General features: G+C 40.7%; 1 protein-coding gene across 6 annotated transcripts in view; it reads left to right on the top strand.

The window, feature by feature from the left end:
- Positions 1 to 1,278: 1,278 nt before the first annotated feature.
- Positions 1,279 to 25,752, top strand: part of SANBR (SANT and BTB domain regulator of CSR) — a 65,639-nt gene continuing 41,165 nt past the window's right edge. For 4 of the 6 annotated variants that reach the window (XR_010319463.1, XM_064276997.1, XM_064276995.1 and 1 more), the window contains exons 1-7: positions 1,279 to 1,382; positions 4,460 to 4,597; positions 4,826 to 4,984; positions 12,466 to 12,652; positions 13,447 to 13,537; positions 15,266 to 15,504; positions 20,142 to 20,275. Coding sequence is in view for 5 of the 6 variants with exons in the window: in XM_064276997.1 (XP_064133067.1) it covers positions 4,835 to 4,984; positions 12,466 to 12,652; positions 13,447 to 13,537; positions 15,266 to 15,504; positions 20,142 to 20,275 (801 nt within the window). In the remaining variant the exon portion in view is untranslated. Of the gene's footprint in view, positions 1,383 to 4,459; positions 4,598 to 4,825; positions 4,985 to 12,465; positions 12,653 to 13,446; positions 13,538 to 15,265; positions 15,505 to 20,141; positions 20,276 to 25,752 lie in introns of those variants that run through there. The other 2 variants (XM_064276996.1, XM_064276998.1) reach the window with 2 other exon arrangements.

Below are 25,752 nucleotides of genomic sequence, written 5' to 3'. Positions count from 1 at the left end.
ACATGGGGTCATCCTGAGTCAGGATTGACTGGATGACAACTGGATTGGAAGCTGCTCTAACAAAGAAAAAAAAAAAAAACAGGAAAGCAAGATAAACATGTTTCTCTCATGTAAAGCCTAAAGATAGGCAGGCAGTCTGTGTCTGTTAGGCCCAGGTTCCTTCTGTGTTATTACTCTGCAGTCCTTTATAGATTATTCTCATCCTCTTGGTTTAAGCTGACTCACCACCACAACCGAAGGGAGACAAAGAGGATGCAGAGGGTCCACAGCTTCAAAAATTTACGTAGTGTCTTTGCAGTGCAAAGCCTGCCTGACTTTAATGTCTTTCTGGAACGAAAATATTAAAAGATTTGCAGAAAGCCACAGGTGATACAATTGGAACATGTCTCCTGACGTTCTGTACACGAGCCACTTCATCTATGCCTAATCATCAGATCTCATTTTAGTAATTGTTCACTGAGGATAGGACTTCCCTTTCCTGTGCTTTCTGATCCTAACGTTTAGTTTTGGTTCTTGGAAGCGATACATCGCATGTGGAAATGAAAAATACTGACACGTATTTACCCTGCAAAACTGAGCCTCATACATTTACTAGGTTCCTAGTAGTAGTACTCCTCACAATCACACACCCATGCTGAACCAATTAATCCATGAAAACCGAATTTGTAATTCAGAGCTGGTGGCATTTTTTAAGAGACACCTCCTGAAAGGAAACCCTGGTTAAGAGCTACGCTGCTTAACAGAAGTTCAGCTGTTCGAATCCACCAGGCACTCCTTGGAAACCCTAAGGGGCAGTGCTACTCTGTCCTATAGGGTCGCTATGAGTCGGAATGGACTGGATGGCAACGGGTTTTTTAATGGGCCTCCTGAAGAAGACAGTGATTCTCATGATACCTAAACAGGTACGCCACGGTGACCTGCACTGCAAACCATCCGTTCTTTATCCCACTTCTTTTGTCACGCATATATCCATCCCCTTCTTCTGGACTCCCAGTTGGTCCCAAGATCTGGCAGCTAGCAGCTGGTTGCTAAGAGACCAGACGCTGCGAGGGTGGGGACGCTGCACTGCGACCAGCGGGAAGTGGGTGCGAGGGGACTGGGGGGCAGGGCGCGGCGACACCCGCAGCGGCCTGGCTTCACCCGCCCACCCGGCAGGAGCTCGTCGCTCATTGGCTGCGTCGCTGCGGCGCTGGCTCGCGATTGGCGAGCGAAGTGGGCGGGCGGCCGCTGGCGGTCGCCAGCGAGCAGGCGATCAAGCGGGCGGGCTGTGTGTCAGGGCGTCTGAGGCGCCAGGCCTGGTCGCCGCGGCGTCGTGGTGGGGTGCGGGCGGTACCCTCCGCTGTGGGGGACCGGGGTGAGGCGAGGGCCCGCGGCCTGAGGAGGTGAGCGAGACGCCGGGACCGCGACTGCTGCGGGGTTCCCGCCGCCCCCAGCCCGGCCGGCGCCGGGCCCGGGTCCTGCAGCCCAGACTCCCTCTGCGCTCCGCGTTCCGCCGGCTGCAGGCCCGATCGTCCCCGGCCCCGCGTTCCCCCGACCCCGCGTCCCCCCGGCCCCTCGTCTCCTCACCCGCCAGCCCCGCGTCCCCCCCCAGCCCAGCCGAGTCCCCCAGACCCGCGTCCCTCCCCAGCCCAGCCGAGTCCCCCAGACCCGCATCCCTCCCCAGCCCAGCCAAGTCCCCCAGCCCCGCGTCCCCCCCACACCGGCCCCGCGTCCTCCCCCAGCCCAGGCGAGTCCCCCAGCCCCGCATCCCCCTCCCACCGGCCCCGCGTCCCCCCCCAGCCCAGCCGAGTCCCCCAGCCCCGTGTCCCCCCCACCCACCGGCCACGCGTCCCCCCAGCCCAGCCGAGTCCCCCAGCCCCGCATCCCCCTCCCACCGGCCCCGCGTCCCCCCCCAGCCCAGCCGAGTCCCCCAGCCCCGTGTCCCCCCCACCCACCGGCCACGCGTCCCCCCCAGCCCAGCCGAGTCCCCCAGCCCCGTGTCCCCCCCCCCAGCCCAGCCAAGTCCCCCAGCCCCGTGTCCCCCCCACTCACCGGCCACGCGTCGCCCCCAGCCCAGCCGAGTCCCCCCCTACCCACCGGCCCTGCGCCCCCCCCAGCCCAGCCGAGTCCCCCAGCCCCGCGTCCCCCCCAGCCCAGCCGAGTCCCCCAGACCCGCGTCCCTCCCCAGCCCAGCCAAGTCCCCCAGCCCAGCGTCCCCCCTCAGCCTGGCCCCGCTGCGCCCGGCGCCTTCGTCCGCCCACGACCCCGCACCCCGAGAGTTTGCGCTCCTGCGCGGGGGGCGCCTCGAGGTCTTGGGGCCCCCGGGGATGCGCCATGCAGGGCTCCGTCCAAGGTTTGAGGGGCAGAGGGCAACGGCAGCTGCCTCAGTTCTCAGGAGAGTCCGGGAGACGGGGCGCGACCTCCGACCCCTGACCTGCCCCCTTCGTCCCCGTCCTGCGCTCACTGCCTGGGGAATCCTTTTCTATTTGGGGGGAAAGGGAGGTCACGTGCCGGCCGGGAACCGCTGTTTGTGTGGGGTGACTCTGACTGGTATTGTTAACACAGAAAAATAAGCCGAGATTGCAGGAATGGAGGAGGGGACGGGAGGCCTTTGCAAGGGTCCGTTAGGGTCGCTGGGAGTCGAAATCCACTCGACGGCTCCGGGTTGGGTTTTTTTAGTCCATTAGACACGGAAGTTGTATTTCTGGTCACTTATACGTTGTTTCACATTAAACAAAAAAAAATATTAAGCTTTAATAAATTTGGTATTTTCTAATGAATGGGAGTAGATTTGGTGTTAATGTGGTCCAGCTGAGCTTCAAACTTTTTTTCTTTTTAATTGCCATACAGTTTTTTGTATGGAGCCCTGGTGGCGCAGTGGTTAAAAGCTGCTAACCAAAAGGTGGGCAGTTCGAATCCACCAGCCGCTCCTTGGAAACCCTACGGGGTAGTTCTGCTCTGTCCTGTAGAGTCACTGTGAGTGGGGATCAACTCGACAGAAGTGCGTTTATTTATTTTTTTCTACTTTTTTCCAGAACGAGACGCACTATTTCAAGAGTTTGTTTTAAGGATTACCTGATCAAAGCTCTGCCTTTCATACTTAGCATTCAGGTTCTAAAGGACACTTTCTTGGACATACATTTAACTGAAATTAATACAGGGTAGTCTTCTCCTGCTCCTTATGATTCAGTTGTGTAAAGAAAATGTCAACAAAAAATTTTTTTCCACGTCCAGATATAAACGTGCATATTATGAGTGTCGTATTTGAAATGCGTAAAGTTTCTAAGTGTTTGATATGCATAATATTTTTGATTGGCTAACAGATGCCTGCACTTTTTAGGACTCAATAAGTATTTTTGAAATTTTAAATGAATCTTTCTGGAAGTGAAGAAAAATCGGCACCTAGAGTCCTTGCCCTGAATTCCATCTTAGACTGTTTTCTACTAAGGCCTAAACAGATGTTAATAAAATGCACCATATCCTAACACGCATCCCAAATTGTACAGTATGAAAAGCCTTGCAGGTACTAGGCAAAAAAGCCCTGTCCGCTAGTGAGAAACCAGGCCTTTCAAGAATGTGGCTTTGTTGTTGATTCAGTCTAAATTGATTAATCCAGCAGGGCATGAACCCCATTTATCTTTGCATAAAGTAGGGACTTAAATATTTAAATGAGTTGTGGATCCTCAGTTTGGGGTGGCTTCCAAAGCATACATTAAATATCTTTTTAGGATTGTGGCTTTCTCATTAATTCAGCAAACATTTTTGGCTGTTTCTGCTGTGCTGGGCACTTTTCTGAGGAATCAGAGATAGAGGGTCCAGCTCATCAGAGAGCCCGCAGTCTGGTGGGTTAGAGAGAAAAATTAACAGAAATGTCTGTGTCCTTCCAAGTTTCTTCCAAGCCCTTCCAAACCTGCTTTCCCAAAATTTTCATTAAACTGAGTGAGGAAAATGTGAAAGAGCAATACTTTGGGATTCACTCCATCCTTTTGCCTGATTTTGAGATGCAGAACTTATTAAAAAGAAATGGAGTTCTGTAAAATCGATTCTTTGCTGGGCTCAAGGCAGCATTTTACAGTTATCAAACTAAGTCTTGGAATATTTTTGTGTGTGCCAATAATGGTCAAAGTAAGAAAGGGAAAAATATAGTAATAAATTATTTGTCAAACACCTTTGCATGCCAGATCATGCTAATATATTTAGTGTTTTATAGCTGAGACAACTGAAGCCTTAGGTCGTGCTGCTGAAAGTGATCTAGTATGTAGACTTGACTCCCACTCATTTTGTTGGCAGCATGCTTCCTTGGAATGTTGCCATCTCTCCTGTTACCTATCACATCTGTCTTTATGAATCTCCTTAATCTGAGAATCTCTGGGATGGTAATATTACTAATACAAACATAAAACTCTCACCCTATGCAAGCAGCACTTTGCAAATATCCTTAAAATTACCTGAGCGAGCTACTATGATCTGTGTTTTACAGATGAGGAAATTGAGGCACAGAGGTAAAGTGATGGACACCCGATAGTACAGTAAGTGGTACAACTGGGATCCGTACCTGGGCAGGCTGCCTCCAGAGTCCACACCCTCAAGCACTGCACTATACTGGCCCATCAACAAGGTAGGTCTGTTACTAGGAAGCTGATTTTAGAGTGCTTAATGTTTTTCTTTGTTTCTTTTTAATGTTCATGCAGAAACATTTAGAATAACTTCATGGTGTCTATAACCTGATGTCCTATACCAGCGTTTTAAGTAAACAATTATGTAATTATTATATATTATAATTGTATAATGTTTTGAGAAACACTTGGATTTTAGATGTAAATCTGTTTGTCCTTCTCATTTTTAGTTCTAAAAAATGAGTCGTGGATATTCAGAAAACAACAATTTCCTGAACAATAACAACCAAATGGTGCTGGACATGCTCCTTTATCCGTTAATCGGAATCCCTCAGACAATCAACTGGGAAACTGTGGCAAGGCTTGTGCCTGGATTAACACCCAAAGAGGTAAAGAATAGCCACTAAATATCTCCTTAAAAAAAAAAAATCAAGAAAAGTGATCAATTTGAAGAAACAACTGAGAAAGTGACAGAAAAATATTTGTTTTGTATACTCATGTGCATGTATGAGCATATCTGTATGATTTGATCAGGTGCAAACTAAAAATTATATATTCACCCACGTGGTGTGTTTTTACACAACCACATCTTACATGTTTGCAACATTGAAAATTCACTAATCTTAGTTTAAGCAGTAGAAGAGATCCTATAAAATTATGGGTAGGTAAAATTTTGTAAATTAAATTATATGTTGAATTCTTAATGCTACATTTCTTAACTTTAAGTAACATGCAAACCTTTTAAAGGAAAAAGATTTGGATACTTCCAATATTGACTTAAATTCTTTTTGTTATAATGTAAATTAAATATGCACCAATACTACATGACAAAAACATGCCTTCTACGACTGCAAGCCAAATCTGCATTCTGTAGACACAAGTAGAAACTAAAACCAACACAATTCAAACTAGTAATTCCAATTTAACGTAGAGGAATAATGTTTTGCTGAAATTAAATTGTTAATCAAACATGAATATTGTGCAGTCTGTCAGTGCACAGATTCTTTTGCCTTTAGCCTGTACTGCCACGTGCCTTTCAGCACCTTTCACCACTTTACTTTCTTTAAAACTACTGCGAAGCCTTCCATTGCATCCTGATATCACCTGCCTTCACTTAACACAGATGCATCTCTCCTCTTCCAAGTTCCTCCTCTAGAAGTGGGGCCAAGATGGCAGAGTAGTCAGATGCTTCCAGTGATCCCTCTTACAATAAAGACCCAGAAAAACAAGTGAAACGATTATATTTTTGACAAGCTAGGAGTCCTGAACATCAAAGGCAAAGTTAGAAAACGGACTGGGTGGCAGGGAGAGAGAGACAGTTCAGAAGCGGAGAGGAGTTGCCAGACATGAATTGCCAGGAACCATCAGGCACCATTCCTGTGAGCAACGGTAACGGGCTGACGGTGGCGTTCCGGCCGCAGTTTCCTCAGGGAGAAACAGCCAGCTGCACACCCTATTCACACCTCTGTAACTAGAGAAGAACAGCGTTCTCAGCAAAAGCTAAGTACTTGTGTATATTTTACCGCGCCCTCAGTCCCCAAGCCGGCTTCAGTGGCTGTTGATTTCTCTGGGCTAGAGGTAGGCCCTGCTGAGTACTCTTTGCCATTCTCCCAGCCTTGGAAAAGGAATAAATTCACAATTGGGGAAAAAGATACTCTGCCAGCTGCACTACCTTGGGGAGCTCAGGACATAAGTGACTCCTGTCCAGGCATAAACGATCCATGGACTTTGAATACCTTTGCCCCCTGCATGGACCTGTGCGGGCCTATTTCAGGAGAATAGGCCCTTGTTGGCAGAGTGTAACTGTTTCAGCTGTGCAGTGGAGAGGCAGGTGTTTGATGTTTCACACCGCTTTGCCTATTAAACAGTGTCCTCACCCACACCAGGGGCCTAAGGACTGGTGGCTCCACTCAGGTCACCCAGCCACCTGTGACAGGGGTCCAAGGATAACGGGTACCTCCCAGTCCTTACAACCAAAAGCACTGGGTGCCCAAAGTCTGTCTGCAGAACCCACCCACCTGTGTGCTCTAGGGAACACGGATATGCTTTCCTTACAGACACTTGGGGGATGGTTGTCATCCCCCTGCTTTATTCAGAGTGTGACTCCTTGCTGCAACCAGATAACGGTACCTACACCAATCACCTTTGCCCCTCTAAGACTGTAGGACAGAGCCTGTACCACACACTTGATAACCAGCTACTGGACACCTACGATGAATCCATACAAGAAGGGTGAATGGACTCCTAGGCTCATATACCTGATAACAGCTCTAGACATCTGGTGACAGGAGGTTAGAGCATCAAAGGCAAAAATAATCAAGCTAGCTCACTCAAGCAACCTATTTGGGCATATCAAAACAAAACAAAGCAAGAAGCTGGGATACATGAAGCAAACGTAAAATAAACTAATACAATAACTTATAGAAGGCTTGGAGACAATAGTCAATATCAAATCACATAAAGAAGCAGACCATGATTAATTCAACAAACTCTCAAAACAAAGAATCAAGGGATCTTCTGGATGAAGGTGCATTCCTGAAATTACCAGATGCAGAATACAAAAGATTAATGTACAGAATTCTTCAAGACATCAGGAATGAGATCAGCAAGGAAATCAGGCAATACGCAGAACAAGCCAAGGAACACACAGATAAAGCAGTTGAAGAAATTAAAAAGGTTATTCAAGAACATAATGAAAAAATTTAATAAGCTACAAGAATCTATAGAGAGAAAGCAATCAGAAATTCAGAAGATTAACAATAAAATTATAGAATTAGACAACTCAATAAAAAGAGGAGCAGAATTGAGGAAGTGGAAGGCAGAATTTGTGAGATTGAAGGTAAAGCACTTGCCACCAATATACTTGAAGAAAAATCAGATAAAAGAATTAAAAAGGAAGAAACGCAAAGAATCGTGTATGACTCTATCAAGAGAAATAACCTACAAGTGATTGGAGTACCAGAACAGGGAGGGATAACAGAAAATTCAGAGAGAATTGTTGAAGATTTGTTGGCAGAAAACTTCCTTGATACCGTGAAAGATCAGAAGATACCTATCCAGGGTGCTCATCAGATTCCACATAAGGTAGATCTTAAAAGAAAGTCACCAAGACATATTAATCAAACTTGCCAAAACCAAAGATAGAGAATTTTAAGAATAGCTAGGGATAAACGAAAAGCCACCTACAAAGGAGAGTCAATAAGAATAAGCTGAGACTACTCAGCAGAAACCATACAGGCAAGGAGGCAGTGGGATGATTTATATAAAGCGTTGAAGAAAAAAAATTGCCAGCCAAGAATCATATATCCAGCAAAACTGTCTCTCAGATACAAAGGTGAAATTAGGACATTTCCAGATAAATGGAAGTTTAGGGAATTTGTAAAAACCAAACCAAAACTACAAGAAATACTAAAGGGAGTTCTCTGGTTAGAAAATCAATAATATCTGATATCAACCCAAGACTAGAACACTGGACAGAGCAATCAGATGTCAACCCAGATAAGGAAATCACAAAAATAAATCAAGATAAAAACTTCATTCCTTATTATATGCATGGTATTCCATTGTTTGTTTTTACACATTTTGTTTATTCATTCATCTGTTGATGGATACTTGGGTTATTTCCATCTTTTGGCTATTGTGAATAATGCTGCTGTGGACATTGGCATGCAAGTATCTGTTTTAGTCTCCGACTTTAAGTCTTTGCGTGTATACCTAAGAGGAATTATTGGATCATAAGGTAATTCAATGTTTAACTTTTTGAGGAACTGCCACGCTGCCTTCCACAGCGGCTGCACCATTTTACATTCCCACCAGCAATGCACGAGGGCTCCAGTTTTTCCACATCCTCACTAACATGTGTACTCATTTATTAACTTACTTACTTGTTTGTCTCTTATGATAACTGTTCTCAAAACCAACCAAACCCACTGCCACTGAGCCGATTCCAACTCATACTGACCTTATAGGACAGAGTAGAACTGCACCATAGGCTATCCAAGGAGTGCCTGGTGGATTCGAACTGCTGACCTTTGGTTAGCAGCCATAGCTCTTAACCACTATGCCACCACAGTTTCTGATAACTGCTAGTGGGTGTGAAGTGGTGTTTCATTGTGGTTTTCATTTACATTTCCCTAATGATTAATGATGTTGAGCATCTTTTCTTGTGCCTTTTTGATTTAAGGTTTATTTTTTTCTGACAATGATATAACTATCCCAGCTCTCTTTTGGTTACTGTTTTCATTTTTAATGTCTTTGTGTCTTTTTCCAAAGTGAATCTCTTGTAGACTACATAGCGATGGATCATGTTCTTTTATCCAGTCTGCCAATCTCTGCCTTTTAATAGGAGAGTTTAATCCATTTACACTTAATCACTGATAAGCAAGATTTTCTTCTGCCAATTAGCTATTTGTTTGTGTATGTCTTTTATGTTTTTTCTTTCTCATTCCTCCATTCCAAAACCAAACCTGTTGCCATCAAGTTGATTTTGACTCAGAGCTACCGGATAGAACAGTAGAATTCTCCCATAGGGTTTCCTAACCTTTATGGAAGCAGACTGTCACATCTTTCTTCCATGGAGCAGCTGGTTAGTTCAAACTGCTGACCTTCTGTGGCTTTGCCGCCAGGGCTTCTTCATTCTTCCATTACTGCCTTAATTTATATTTAGTTGAATTTTCTAGTGTACCATTTCAATTCTCTTATTTCCTGTGTATATTTTTTTTTAGTTATTATCTTTGCAGTTACCTTGGGGATTACAATTAACATCTTAAACTTATAACAATCTCATTTGAATAATACTAGCTTAGTTACAATGGTGAGTGTGTGTGTGTGGTCACTATGAGTTGAAATCAGCAGCAGGTTTATATGAGAAATCAGCTGTTAATCTTACTGAGGATCGCTTGTCTGTGACACGTTGCTTTTCTCTTGCTGCTTTAAGATTTTTTGTCTTTGGTTTTCGACAGTTTGGCTATAATGTTGTGTCTGTTTGGATCTCTTTGAGTGTACCCTGCTTGGAGTTCACTGAACCTTATGAATGTGTATGTTCATGTCTCTCATCAGATTTGGGAGTTTTCATCAGTTATTTCTCCAAAAATTTTTTTCTGCCCATTTTTCTCTTGTCTTCTTCTGGGACTTAACACACTTGGTTCTGTTCCAGAGGACATTCAGGCTCTGTTCATTTTTCTTTATTCTTTTTTCTTTCTGCACCTAAGGCTCAGTTTCGCTTACATTATCTTCAGGTTTGCTGATCTTTTCTTCTGCCTGTTCTAATCTACTCTTGAATCCCTCTAGTGAATTTTTTATTTCAGTTACTGTACTTTAAGCTCTAGAATTTCTGTTTGGTTCCTTTTTACATTTTCAGTCTCTTTATTTATATTTATATTCTCATTTGTTCATGCATCATTTTCCTTATTTAGTTTTTTGTCAATGGTTTCCTCTAGGTCATGAGCATATTTAAGACAGTCGATTCCTCAGGAGAGGTTTTTATCAATTTTTTCACCTGTACATGATCTGTACTTTCGTGTTTCTTTGTATATTTTGCAATTTTTTGTTGACAGCTGGACATTTGGGTATTATAATGTGATAGCTCTGGAAGTCTGATTCACTCACTCCTCAGTGATTGCTGTTTGTTGGTTAATGAAGGCTGCAATTGTCTGTTTAATGACTTTTCCAAACTATTTTTGCGGAGTGTGCATACCAGTTATGTGTGATAACTGATGTTTCTGTTTCATTATCTCTGTGGTCAGCCAGCAGCCTGACAAATTTCTCTCTCACTCCCTCACAGACACACACACACACACACACAAGGCACGCTGGCCCATGAAGCTGCTGCAATCGAGAGAAGCCACTGCTGTGAGAGGGACAAAACCAAGGCAGTTGTCTGTGCATCAGGGCACTTCCAGACCCACCCAACTGTGTAAACTGTGAAACCCCAAATCATTAGGGGAGAAGGCTCCTGCTGCCTGCCCAGGGATCAGCCAGCTGCTCCTGGAATGTGGTAGCCGTCCATCCTACTGTACCCAGCTGAGCAGTGGGGGTTGTAGGCAGTTGGTGCATGCAGCTCACCCAAGAAAGATCAGCACCCTCTTGCATCATCAAGCACTGCCCTGCTTTATAAAAGGATCAGGTCAGGTTCTAAAGTTTCAAAATAGTTGACTCCAGTTGCTCTTTCTAGCTCAGTTATTGTTTTCATGAAGGGACCAACTTCTGGAGCTTCCATCTTCACCATATTGAGTGATTTTACCCTTAACACACTCTTCTTTTATGACTGAGAAAACCAGGATCCACAGAGACTACTTGCCCTCAGTTATATAGTAGGTCTTTTTGAAATGATGAGGGAACTTGTTTTTTAGTGTATATTATTATTCCATAATTTTTACATATTTACCTCTGAAGTTTTAAAACAGGGCAAATTTATTATTTTTCCAACTTTTTATTGTGAACGTTTTCAAACATATAGAAAAGTTGAAATAATAGTCCAACAAACACCTTTACATAGATTCAGCAATTCTAGGTATTTCCTTTATCACTTTATATAGATTTCTTTTTCTGACATTTAAAAATAAGTATTGGACATCATGACACTTTACCTGTGTATGCTATACTGTGTTTTCTTAAATAAGGACATTATTACATAACCACAGTGTCATTATCAAACCAATAAAATTAACAGTAACTCCATCACATCGTCTCATATCCACTGCACATTCAAATTCACCCAATGGGAAGGAATTATTTTTAACTAAAATACAATAAAATGTGAATCAGATTATTTTTAGAGGCATTAATTTTTAAAATAATTTTCCCTTGTTGCTAAAGAAAAACCAAACCTGTTGCCGTCAAGTTGATTCCAACTCATAAGGATCCTATAGGATATAGTAGAATTGCCCCATAGGGTTTCCAAGGAGTGGCTGGTGGATTTGAACTGCTGACCTTTTGGTTAGCAACCAAGCTTTTAACTACTGGGCCACCAGGGCATGTCCTTAAAGAGCACGTGCAGAAAACGAGCCAAGATTCAGAATTAAAAATCAACTCTAATCTTACTCTGCCTACTACAATCTCTTGACTCCTTGTGTATATTTTTCCAGATTCGTCTGTATACCTGTATGAATTTTTTAAGTAGATACATAAAATAAATGGACTGTTTTGCTTCTTGCTTTTTCCCCTGGGCATGTTGTAAACGGGGGCAGTGGTGGTTTAGTGGTAGAATTCTCATTTTCCATGTAGAAGACCTAGGTTCAGTTCCCAGCCAGTGTGCCTCATGTGCAGCCGCCACCCGTCTCTCACTGGGGGCTTGTCTGTGGCTATGGTGTTGAACAGGTTTCAGTAGAGCTTCCAGACTAGGGTGGACTAGGGAGAAAGGCCTGGTGATCTGCTTCTGAAAATCAGCCAGCGAAAATCCCGTGGTTCACGTGGTTCCGTTTGCAACGATCACGGGGATGGTGCAGGATCAGGCAGCATTGCATTCTCCTGTGAATGGGGTTGCCATGAGTCGGGACCTGATTGGATGGCAGCTAACAAGAATAACATATTGTGATCACCTTTATGTGTCGACTTCTGCAGCATTCAGTGGCATCATGCCATTCTTTTACCTATGTCATAATTTATTGAACTATAGAATAAAAATCCTTTTCTTGGATTTTTAGGCTTTTGTTTCCAACTTTTGACTACAAATACCACTGTAACAAATATTTGTATTTCCTTAGAGGATAATCTCAGAAGCAGAACTGAGCATCTTTAAGGCTATTGCTACATATCGTCACATTGCTCTCCAGAAAGATTATGTCATGTTATATTCCAAATAAAAGGCAAGAAAATACCTTCTAATTTTTTCTTAAAAAAGAAAACCTCCATTTCTCTCCCTTTTTGACAGTGTGCAAAAAGATTTGATGAACTGAAGAGCAGTGGAAGCTCACCTGTTGACAACCAGTATAATCCTCTGATGGCTGCTGGAGAGAGTCCTGTTGAAACCTTAGCCACATACATCAGATCCTCACTTCTCGACACACACGGGGAACTTCAGGAGGCTGCACCTGGTCAGGCTGCAGTTTCCAAAACAGGTAAGGTTTGAAAACAAAATGCAGTCATTTTCTGTACAAGAATCCTGTAGAATGTTATGTAATGCAGTCAACTTTTCTTTATTTAAAGACTAATATAAACGTGAATAGAAAAACCTATTAATATTTTTATCTTCCTGAAGTTTAAAAATGATAATCTGTCTCTTCTGTATTTTTTTTTAAGTGATAATTTATAGATCAAATAGTATTAACTGAAAAATTCCTTATCATAACGAACTTCCCACTCCAGTGTGTTGGCCTGTTTATTTTAGGTATTATTTTTATTACCTCCTATGAGTATTCTTTTACTTTATTTTAAAGGATTTTGACCTATACCTTTTCATTCATTTTTTTCTGAGAGTCTCTTGTTCCTCTCTCATGTAATCTTTTTTACAGCTACCTTTTTTGCAGTCAGCAATAGCTTTAAATGACGCAGTGCAAGGCAGAAGAGATGTGTTTTGCAATTATATTGGAAATAATAAATGATTTTTGAAATTCTCAGAGTATAGTGCGTTACTTTCATCTCAGTAGTAGAATATTGGTATAAAAATTTGCTTCAGGAAGAAAGAACTATGTTGTTGCCTTTTGAGCATTTGATCACTATTATACACAATTGGTATTTTTTTTACACTTTATAACATTAGTAATTTAATAGCCTTTTTTGACTACTACTTTCTTTAACTAGCTTTGCAAACCATGTATTTACACTTTTACCGCTCAATAAGTAAAAACCTTCTCTGAGCTAGAACCGCTAACACCCTCCCCCCCTCTTTTTTGTGTTTGTCTCTGCATTTAAGGAAGACATAGTATAGCTTCCACAAGGAATTGTTCTTCAGAAAGTGAAAGTTGTGCTACTCATAATGGTGACGAGCCTGAAGAATCTGAAGGGTAGGAGGCTGGTTGTTTCCAGATAAGATTTAATATCAGTATCAACTTTAAATTTTAAAATACATGATTGGTGGTTTTATACATGACTTACCGTAACTGAGGGATTTCGTATCACACAATTGCTGAGACAGTTAGAATCAGCGTAGCTCATATGTTGAACTGTAAACAAGTGCTTGGTACCTAAACGTATGGCTTATTCATTTTGCTACTACAAATGGACTATATTTTTTCATTTTAAAAAATTTACTTTCATATGTGTAAATATTAGAAATGACATCTATTAACATAAAACTTTGAAAAGTAAATGTTAAAACCCAAAGAAAAATCTCTATGCCATTGTTCACCCAACTTTGAATAAAGAAACTGGATGTATAGCTCAGAACTATTTGAATATAACTAATTCTTGAGATATTAATATCTTCCGGTATATTTTTATTATATGCTTTATATACAATAAACTGCACGCACTTTAAGCATTCACTCTGATCGGTTTTGACAAATGTACACACTGTGTAACCATCACCCAAACGAGATACAGAACATTTTCATTATACCTGACAGTTCCTTTGTGCACCTTGAGTTTGGATAGAATTTTTTATAACAACTTTGTTAAGATATAACTCGCATAACTATAAAATTTATACTTAAAGTGTACAGTTCAGTAGCTTTTGGTTTATTCACATAGATTTTTAACTGAAGGGTTTGTCAGATAATTTTTTTTTCTGGAATTATCTAGTATTTCCAAAAGCCCACAGAAACTTTATTTTACCAGCTATTACCTCTTTATATTTTAGCCATAATTTCTTTGAAAGAAAGCAAAGTTATATAAATCTGTTTCTGTGAAAAGTTACAGAAATTCCTTTGACTTTGATGGGGCGTTGATTATAACCCTTTTTCTGGTAGCCCGGTTTTGTTTCAGATGTAAAATCTTTGTATCAGTCAGTGAGGTTCCGTTCAGCGCACACCGTACCTCTTCCTGTTTATTCCCTTCCTTTCGTGGTGACATGAGGGCAGATGTGCATCCCACTCATGTTTCTTTTCGAGGTGATACAGTTTTCAAAGGAAAGTAAATTCAAGGAATATATAATTGTTGCAGCGATCTTTCTAATGCATCATCTAAACTTATTTGTGAATGATTTTTAAAATATGTACATGAACATTCTATAGTCTTAATAATTTTCTAACCACATTTACTAATTTATATTTAATGAATGTATAGAAGCAAACTTTCTTGCTGTTAAAAATAAGTAAGTGGTCAATGCTAATTTTTTTATTCTTTAATGAGTAATTTTAGCTGCCTTTCCTTTTTTTAAATAGTAAGAAAATTTTACAATTAGACCTTTGTCTCCATCCCACATTCATAACCATGGAAAGGTGCTGTTTTGTGTTCCTCACAAGAATTAGAATACATTACTTAATTCTTCTTTGTGAATTAATAATCTCTTTATAAACTTAGTTAATTTATAACTTGAAAAAATAAATTTTAAACCATGTAAATTATTAGTCCTTTAGTAAAAATGTTTTGTTTTATTAAGTCAGTAGCTTATTAAAATTAATCTAAAATATGATTAGATTAACAAGACACTTGAAAAACTCAGAATGTCAAAATTCTGTACAACTAATTTATAGTCAAAAACTTCTTGTTCTCCTTCCTCCAAAAAATGTCATTATTCCTGGCTCCTCTTCTAAGACTAATAATTTCATTTCTGTATAACATTTTTTATGAAGGCCAAATATGGTGATCCATGTATGTGATGAAGCAAAAAACTTGAAAGAAGATTTTATTTGCCCACGAGATCTTTTGATATCAGAAATGAAGTACTTTGCTGAATATTTATCTGTGGATGTCCAGCGCTGGGAAGAGGTGGACATTTCAGTTCACTGTGACGTTCACATCTTCAACTGGTTGATAAAATATGTTAAAAGGAACACTAAGGAGAATAAAGATTGTGAGATGCCCTCTTTAGGTAAAAAGACAATCTATTGCTTGTTTTGTAGTGAAATTTTTGTGTCACCTAATAGTTCCTTCAAGCCAAAAATGAAATGTGGGAAATTGTTTGAACATGAATGTTTATGCTCAGATTACTAATAGCCTTTTAGGAGGCTGATACCTCATCCTTTTTTTTGTATTATGGTGAATTTATGGCAAATGGACAGGTCTTTAGGTCAGCAGTTCTCAAAGTGTGGTACATGGACCCTTGGGATCCTAGAGACCCTTTTAGAGGGTCCACAAGGTCAAAATACTGTCATTATTATTGTCAGGATAATAATAAGATGTTATTTGTCTTTTTTCACTGTGTTGACTTTTTCTCAGATGTTGCAAAAGCGATAGAGGATAAAACAGTTGGGGCTTTAGAATGATTCACACTGCACTAGTAGCGTTTGTGTTCTTCAATACCACGCACTCATAGTTAAAAAGGGAAAAAAGAAAGAAAGAAGCTAAGTTTCTTTGATGAAGCAGTGGAAATTCCTCATGTTATTAAACCTTGGTCCTGTGTATGTACCTTTAGTATTCTGTGTGATGAGATGGGAAGCGTACTTCTGCACACCACAGTATGATGGTCGTCTTGAGGAAAAGCGCTTGTGCAATGGGTTGAATTGCAGCTAAATTGGCTACCTTTTTAAAAAAAAGAAAATCATTTTTACTTGAAGGAAAGGCTGGCAGAGAGGCTATGGTTATTCAAAGTATGGCAGACTTTTCTGGAAAATGGTCAAAGTGAGTTGGTCATTTTAAGGAAAACAGCTGACAGTATTTGTTGTCGATAAAATTCAAGCTTGCAAGTGAGAATTAGAGTTTCGAAAAGTTTGTACGTGCTTTCATGAACTTCTCAATACTTACAGACTTTTTATGTTTTTATTTTTTATTATGCTTTAAGTGAAAGTTTACAGTTCAAATTAGTTTCCATACAAAAATTGATACACACATTGTTAGGTGACCCTAGTTGCTCTCCCTACAATGTGACAGCACATTCCTTTCCACCCCGTATTTCCCATGTCCATTCAACCAGCTCCCATCCCTTTCTGCCTTCTCATGTCACCTCCAGACAGGAGCTGCCCATTTAGTCTTACATATCTACTTGAGCTAAGAAGTACACTCTTCACGAGTATCATTTTATGTCTTATAGTCCAGTCTAATCTTTGTCTGAGGAGTTGGCTTCGGGAATGGTTTTAGTTTTGGTTGATTGATTTTCTAACGTTGAACCATCCTTGTATACCTGGTATGAATACCACTTGGTCACAATTTTTTTGATACTGTTGAATTCTATTGTCTAGAATTTTGTTTAAAATTTTTGCATGTATATTCGTGAGGGATATTGGTCTGTAATTTTCTTTTTTTATGGTGTCTTGCCTGACTTTGGTATCAGTGCTATACAGGCTTCAGAAAATGAATTTGGGAATATTCCTTCCTTTTCTGTGCTCTGAAATAGTTTGAGTAATATTGGTGTGAGCTCTTCTCTGAATGTATGATAAAAGCCTCCAGTGAAGCCACTGAGCCAGGGCTCTTTTTTTTGGTTGTTTTAGTACTTCTTCAGTCGGGGTTTGGTTTTTTGGGGGTTTCAGTCTTTCCTTTTCTTATGGGTCTCTTCAGTTTTTTCTACCTCAGTTTGTGTTAATTTAGGTACATAGTGTGTTTCTAGAAGTTTGTCCATTTCCTCTATGTTTTTAAATTTGTTGGATTACAGTTTTTCATAGTATTCTGTTATGATCCTTTTAATTTCAGTTGGTTCTTTTGTAATGTCACTCATCTCATTTCTTATTTGGTTTATTTGCTTCTTCTGCTTTTCTTTTGTCAGTTTGGATAGTGGTTTGTCAATTTTATTGATCTTTTCAAAGAACCAACCTCTGGTCTTGTTGATTCTTTGTATTGTTTTTCTGTTCTTTGTTCCGTTTACTTCTGCTCTAATCTTTTTTATTTCCTTTCTTCTGGTGACTGTGGGCTTCTTTTACCTCTCTCTTTCTATTTGTTCACGTTTTAGGGTTAATGTTTTGATTTTAGCCCTTTCTTCTTTTTTAGTGTGCGTGTTTATTGGCATAAATTGACTTCTGAGGACCACTTTTGCTGTGTCCCACAGGTTTTGGTATGTTGTGTTTGCATTCTTGTTTGATTCCAGGAATTCTTTTCGTTTCATCTTTGAGGTCTTCTATTACCCAGTGGTTTTCAAGCAAGGTATTATTCAGTTTCCATGTATTTGATTTTTTTTCCTTGCTCCTCCTGTTGTTGATTTCTACTTTTATACTGTTGTGATCAGAGAAAATGCTTTGTGTTACTTCAGTATTTTGGATTTTATTGACACTTGCTTTGCAACCTAAAATGTGGTTTCTTCTGGAGAATGACCTGTGTACATTGGAAAAGAATGTATACTTTGCTGCTGTTGGGTGAAGTGTTCTGTAGTTGTCTATGAGGTCGAGTTGGTTGATTGTGACATTTAAATCTTCTTTATCTTTGTTAAGATTTTTTCTAGTTGTGTCCTTCACCAAAAGAGGTGTGTTGAATTCTCCTGCAATTATTGTGGAACTGTCTATTTCTCTTTTCAGTGCTGTTAGAGTTTGTTTCATGTATTTTGGAGCCCTGTCATTGGGTGTTTATTATGGTTATGTCCTCTTGATGGATTGGCCCTTTAATCGTTATATAATGTCCTTCTTTATCTTTTATGGTAGATTTTGCCTTAAAGTCTGTTTTATCAGAGACTAATATTGCCACTCCTGCTCTTTTTTATTGTTTGCTTGATATGTTTTTTTCCATCCTTTGAGTTTTAGATTATTTATGTCTTCGTGTCTAAGGTGTGTCTCTTGTAGCCAGCATATTGATGGGTTGCTTTTTTCTTTTTTTTTAATCCATTTTGCCACTCTGTCTCTCTACTGGTACATTTAAGCCACTTATGTTCAGTGTGTTTATCGATAGGTTTGACTTCACTCATGTGTTTTGTTGTGCTCGTGGTGTTGATGGTTTCTTTGTTTTGCTTCATTTTCTGTGCTGAGTTCTTTTTGTCTGGATTTTCTTTTCATTTCTTTTATTGTTGCTTTTATGTTTACTGAGTCTTTATGGTTTTCTCCTTTTTTATTTTGTTGGGTAGATTTCTTAACTTTCTTTGTGGTTACCTGAAATTTACCTTTGTCTTCCTAAGCTTAAAGCAGTCTTTTATTTCTTAGTACCACCTTGATTTCCTTTCCATGTGAAAGTTCTGTAGCTACACCATTCGTTTATTTTTGTCCTGACAGTGTCTTTGTATACAAATTGATGTCCCTGGTTCCCTGTTTTCATCTTTTAGCTTTGTTTTATTTTTGACAACTCTTTATCTGGATTGGTGTCTGGCTGATACTGTCCTTTGTCCTAATCTCCAGGTGGTGTCCAATGTTGGCGGTTCCCTGTCTGAAGGACTCCCTTTAATGTTCCTTGTCAGCTTGGTCCTGTTTTTACAAATTTCTTTAATTTCTGTTATCTAGAAATGTCCTAATTTTGCCATCATATCTGCGAGTTTTTCTGGATATATAATTTTTGCTTGGCAGTTTTTTTTCTTCCAAGGTTTTATGTATGTCATCCCACTGCCTTCTTTCCTCCATGGTTTCTGCCAAGTAATCAGAGTTTAGTTTTATTGCCTCCACTTTGTAGGAAATTTTTCATTTTTCCCAAGCTGTTCTCGGGATTCTTTCTTTGTCTTTCGTTTTGGCAACTTTGATTATATGTCCCCGGGTGCATATATGCCACAAGTCTGCAGGCCCCAGCTCGGGTGGCTGGGCTTTGGAGCAGGTGTTGCTGGTCTGTGGGCCCCCAGCATGGGTGGGTAGGCAAAACGGGGGGGTGCCGCCCATCACAGGCTCCCAGTGCAGGTGGCTGAGTAGAGAAGCAGACACCACCAAATTACAAGCCCCTGGCATGGTTGGGTGGACACAAGGAGGCACCACCGTTCCACAGGCCCTGGTGTGGGTGACTAGGCAGAGAAGCAGGTGCCACCAGTCCATGGGCCCCCAGCTTGGGGTGGGGTGGTGGTGGGTTCCACAAGACCGCAACCATGTGCAGTGGGATGGATGAGGGGTGGGCAGGGCACTGCAGGTTTGTGGGCCTCTGGCATGGGGGGCTGAGAGGGCACAGTGGATGAAGTGAGTGCACTTAACTTTTGTAGCCAGGGAGTACTCCCGCCTGCTCTGGACGTGGGTGCAGAGTCACTCCTGCTTGGCTTCACTAGGTGATGGGGGCTTCGACTGGGAACTCTGCTTGCTTAGTCTCAATATGGCCACACTGTGCAGGTTTGGCTGGCGGGGCGCCAGTGATTTGTACTTCTCTGTGTCCACTGTTTTTGTACAATCTATCCTTCCACTTGGCACTCAGTCCGATTCTTCAGCCTTGCCTTTAATCCTCAGGGTTGCAAAGTTGTCATCTATATCTGATTCACTTGTTTTCTGGGGTCTTTGTTGTAAAACAGACGTTATGAGGCGTCTGACTATGCCACCATCTTGGACCACCTCCTTTACTGACTATTTTCCCTACATTGTAGGCTTCACAATGAATTTTGTTTCTTTCATGTATCTCAGCCATATGTTATAGTAAGGTTATATTAAATTGCTTTTATTAGAGTAACATCTGCATTACACCTTCTCTTTTAAGGTGAGAAGGAGGCTCTTCTGAGGAGACTGAGCTACAAATCAAGAGGAAAAATTATTTTTTTTTTTCTTTTTGTAGAGCCAGGAAACGTCATTTCTATTCTTATTTCTTCGGAGTTTTTGAAAATGGATTCACTGGTAGGTATGAATAGACAAGCCAAGCTCTTTTACTCACCTGTGCTTGATTTAACAGGTATGCTTTGATATTCCCTTCAGGTGTCTAGAAAATTCTAAGACATCTTACTAAAATACTTGTTAATTGAAGAGTGTGATTCTGTTAGAATAAACAGGTCACGTTTGAAGGTACTTTGTTCTGTAAGGGAGGGATTAAGGCCACTGCTCATATTATGTGTGTTATGCCTATAAAGCAAGCAACTTAGCCTCAAGGGGCAGCACATTGTCGTAGTAGATGAAACTAAACAGAATTAACTTAACCCCCGAAGTTTTACTCGAGAACCAAATTAAGTGAAAATTGTAATTGGAATATATTCATTTCACTATTTCATTTCTTTAAGTCTGTTTTGCTTACTTGTGTCTTTCATTTATAGTTGAGGGAATGAAGTTTATTTGATTATTTGGGCTTTTAATAGTTCCCTGTATTCTTTGTACTCCTTAGCCTTCCACATTCAGTCAGCTGGTATTAATTGCCTCAGGAAAGGGTTACAGGAAAAAAAAAAAAACAAACAGAAATTAAGAGTCCTTAACTTTTGAGTTTTGAAGTCTAAGCCCCAAGGGATAATTTTTATGCCAGAAACAAAAATTTTGGAAAAATACATAATTAGCCAGTGCTGATTTTCCCCCAGAAAACCTGGTGGCATAGTGATTTAGAGCTATGGGTGCTAAGCAAAAGGTCGGCAGTTCGAATCCATCAGGCTTCTTGGAAACCTTATGGAGCAGTTCTCCTCTGTCCTGTAAGGTCACTATGAGTCAGAATCTACTCGACAGCAACGTTTTTTTTGTTTTGGTTTGTTTTGTTTTGTTTTTAATTTTTCCCCCAAAGCCCACGTCCTCCTTAAAAAGTAAATAAATAGAGGAGGCGGAGCCAAGATGGCGGACTAGGCAGACGCTACCTTGGATCCCTCGTACAACAAAGACACGGAAAAACAAGTGAATCGATCACATACATAACAATCTACGAACTCTGAACAACAAACACAGATTTAGAGACGGAAAACGAACTAATACGGGGAAGCAGCGATTGTTTCCAGAGCCTGGAGCCAGCGTACCAGTCAGGTACGGCACAAGCACAGAGAGCTGCTCCACCCCTCTGAACTAACCCCGGGAGGGGGACAAGCCGGTTCCACGGGAGGCGTGGGACGCAGCCGGTAGAAGTCCCCGGGAGGCAGTGACTGGTCTTGGAGCAGAAAGAGCAGCGTCCGAGCCGGGGAACCGTCCCGCAGGGATTTGGACTGGACGCAGGTACGGCATAAACACAGAGAGTTGCTCCACCCCCTTGAACTAACCCCGGGAAGGGGACCAGCCGGGTCGCGCGGGCGGCGTGGGACACAGCCGGTAGGAGAAGTCCCCGGGAGGCAGCGACTGGTATTGGAGCGGGGAGAACAGCATCCCAGCCGGGACACTCGGTTACGGCACAAGCACGGGGAGCTGCTCCACCCATCTGAACTAACCCCGGGAGGAGGCCCAACTGGTTCTCGGAGGCGGCACGGCCACGCCGCTGGAGGGACGAGAATTCCCCGGGAGGCAGCAACGATTTTGGAGTCGAGAGTGCACCGTCCCAGTAGGGGAGCCTTGACGCTGGGCGTGGGGCTGGAAGCGGAGGATCTGACCGTGACTCCAGCGGGCCAGACCCCCCAGGGGCAATCTCCACACAGCCAGCACACATAGGCGACGCGCCCGTGGGAATCTCAGATATAATAGTCATTCCAAGCAAGACAAGCAACTCTGGCTATATTCTGAGGTGCTACTCTCCTATCTCTCTGTTCCCTCCCCCACCCTCCCCAGGCGGCTTCATTAACATCTGAATAGCCTGAGCCAGAGGGAGAACTCTGATAGGGATCTGACTGCATTTTTTTTTTAGCGGATTTTCTGGAAAAACTAGTTTCCCAGTGATGGCTCGGAGACAACAATCCATATCAAACCACTTAAAGAAGCAGACCATGACAGCTTCTCCAACCCCTCAAACAAAAGAATCAAAATCTTTCCCAAATGAAGATACAATCTTGGAATTATCAGATACAGAATATAAAAAACTAATTTACAGAATGCTTAATGATATCACAAATGAAATTAGGATAACTGCAGAAAAAGCCAAGGAACACACTGATAAAACTGTTGAAGAACTCAAAAAGATTATTCAAGAACATACTGGAAAAATTAATAAGTTGCAAGAATCCATAGAGAGACAACATGTAGAAATCCAAAAGATTAACAATAAAATAACAGAATTAGACAACGCACTAGGAAGTCAGAGGAGCAGACTCGAGCAATTAGAATGCAGACTGGGACATCTGGAGGACCAGGGAATCAACACCAACATAACTGAAAAAAAATCAGATAAAAGATTTAAAAAAAATGAAGAAACGCTAAGAATTATGTGGGACTCTATCAAGAAGGATAACCTGCGGGTGATTGGAGTCCCAGAACAGGGAGGGGGGACAGAAAACACAGAGAAAATAGTTGAAGAACTCCTGACAGAAAACTTCCCTGACATCATGAAAGATGAAAGGATATCTATCCAAGATGCTCATCGAACCCCATTTAAGATTGATACAAAAAGAAAAACACCAAGACATATTATCATCAAACTCGCCAAAACCAAAGATAAACAGAAAATTTTAAAAGCAGCCAGGGAGAAAAGAAAGGTTTCCTTCAAGGGAGAATCAATAAGAATATGTTCTGACTACTCAGCAGAAACCATGCAGGCAAGAAGGGAATGGGACGACATATACAGAACCCTGAAGGAGAAAAACTGCCAGCCAAGGATCATATATCCAGCAAAACTCTCTCTGAAATATGAAGGCGAAATTAAGATATTTACAGACAACCACAAGTTTAGAGACTTTGCAAAAACCAAACCAAAGCTACAAGAAATACTAAAGGATATTGTTCGGTCAGAGAACCAATAATATCAGATATCAGCACAACACAAGGTCACAAAACAGAACGTCCTGATATCAACTCAAATAGGGAAATCACAAAAACAAACAAATTAAGATTAATTAAAAAAAAAATACACATAACAGGGAATCATGGAAGTCAATAGGTAAAAGATCACAATAATCAAAAAGAGGGACTAAATACAGGAGGCAATGAACTGCCATATGGAGAGTGATACAAGGCGATATAGAACAATACAAGTTAGGTTTTTACTTAGAAAAATAGGGGTAAATAATAAGGTAACCACAAAAAGGTATAACAACTCTATAACTCAAGATAAAAACCAAGAAAAACGTAACGACTCAACTAACATAAAGTCAAGCACTATGAAAATGAGGATCTCACAATTTACTAAGAAAAACGCCTCAGCACAAAAAAGTATGTGGAAAAATGAAATTGCCAACAACACACATAAAAAGGCATCAAAATGACAGCACTAAAAACTTATTTATCTATAATAACCCTGAATGTAAATGGACTAAATGCACCAATAAAGAGACAGAGAGTCACAGACTGGATAAAGAAACACGATCCATCTATATGCTGCCTACAAGAGACACACCTTAGACTTAGAGACACAAACAAACTAAAACTCAAAGGATGGAAAAAAGTATATCAAGCAAACAATAAGCAAAAAAGAAGAGGAGTAGCAATATTAATTTCTGACAAAATAGACCTTAGACTTAAATCCACCACAAAGGATAAAGAAGGACACTATATAATGATAAAAGGGACAATTGATCAGGAAGACATAACCATATTAAATATTTATGCACCCAATGACAGGGCTGCAAGATACATAAATCAAATTTTAACAGAATTGAAAAGTGAGATAGATACCTCCACAATTATAGTAGGAGACTTCAACACATCACTTTCGGAGAAGGACAGGACATCCAGTAAGAAGCTCAACAGAGACACAGAAGATCTAATTACAACAATCAACCAACTTGACCTCATTGACTTATACAGAACTCTCCACCCAACTACTGCAAAATATACTTTTTTTTTCTAGCGCACATGGAACATTCTCTAGAATAGACCACATATTAGGTCATAAAACAAACCTTTGCAGAGTCCAAAACATCGAAATATTACAAAGCATCTTCTCAGACCACAAGGCAATAAAACTAGAGATCAATAACAGAAAAACTAGGGAAAAGAAATCAAATACTTGGAAAATGAACAATACCCTCCTGAAAAAAGACTGGGTTATAGAAGACATCAAGGAGGGAATAAGGAAATTCATAGAAAGCAACGAGAATGAAAATACTTCCTATCAAAACCTCTGGGACACAGCAAAAGCAGTGCTCAGAGGCCAATTTATATCGATAAATGCACACATACAAAAAGAAGAAAGAGCCAAAATCAGAGAACTGTCCCTACAACTTGAACAAATAGAAAGTGAGCAACAAAAGAATCCATCAGGCACCAGAAGAAAACAAATAATAAAAATTAGAGCTGAACTAAATGAATTAGAGAACAGAAAAACAATTGAAAGAATTAACAAAGCCAAAAGCTGGTTCTTTGAAAAAATTAACAAAATTGATAAACCATTGGCTAGACTGACTAAAGAAATACAGGAAAGGAAACAAATAACCCGAATAAGAAATGAGAAGGACCACATCACAACAGAACCAAATGAAATTAAAAGAATCATTTCAGATTATTATGAAAAATTGTACTCTAACAAATTTGAAAACCTAGAAGAAATGGATGAATTCCTGGAAAAACACTACCTACCTAAACTAACACATTCAGAAGTAGAACAACTAAATAGACCCATAACAAAAAAAGAGATTGAAACGGTAATCAAAAAACTCCCAACAAAAAAAAGCCCTGGCCCGGACGGCTTCACTGCAGAGTTCTACCAAACTTTCAGAGAAGAGTTAACACCACTACTACTGAAGGTATTTCAAAGCATAGAAAAGGACGGAATACTACCCAACTCATTCTATGAAGCCACCATCTCCCTGATACCAAAACCAGGTAAAGACATTACAAAAAAAGAAAATTATAGACCTATATCCCTCATGAACATTGATGCAAAAATCCTCAACAAAATTCTAGCCAATAGAATCCAACAACACATCAAAAAAATAATTCACCCTGATCAAGTGGGCTTTATACCAGGTATGCAAGGCTGGTTTAATATCAGAAAAACCATTAATGTAATCCATCACGTAAATAAAACAAAAGACAAAAACCACATGATCTTATCAGTTGATGCAGAAAAGGCATTTGACAAAGTCCAACACCCATTCATGATAAAAACTCTTACCAAAATAGGAATTGAAGGAAAATTCCTCAACATAATAAAGGGCATCTATGCAAAGCCAACAGCCAATATCACTCTAAATGGAGAGAACCTGAAAGCATTTCCCTTGAGAACGGGAACCAGACAAGGATGCCCTTTATCACCGCTCTTATTCAACATCGTGTTGGAAGTCTTAGCCAGGGCAATTAGGCTAGACAAAGAAATAAAAGGTATCCGGATT

Source organism: Loxodonta africana, chromosome 26 (assembly GCF_030014295.1).
Source record: "Loxodonta africana isolate mLoxAfr1 chromosome 26, mLoxAfr1.hap2, whole genome shotgun sequence".
In the NCBI taxonomy this organism is placed as follows: Eukaryota; Metazoa; Chordata; class Mammalia; order Proboscidea; family Elephantidae; genus Loxodonta; species Loxodonta africana.
This window is presented reverse-complemented; position numbering and strand designations above follow the sequence as displayed.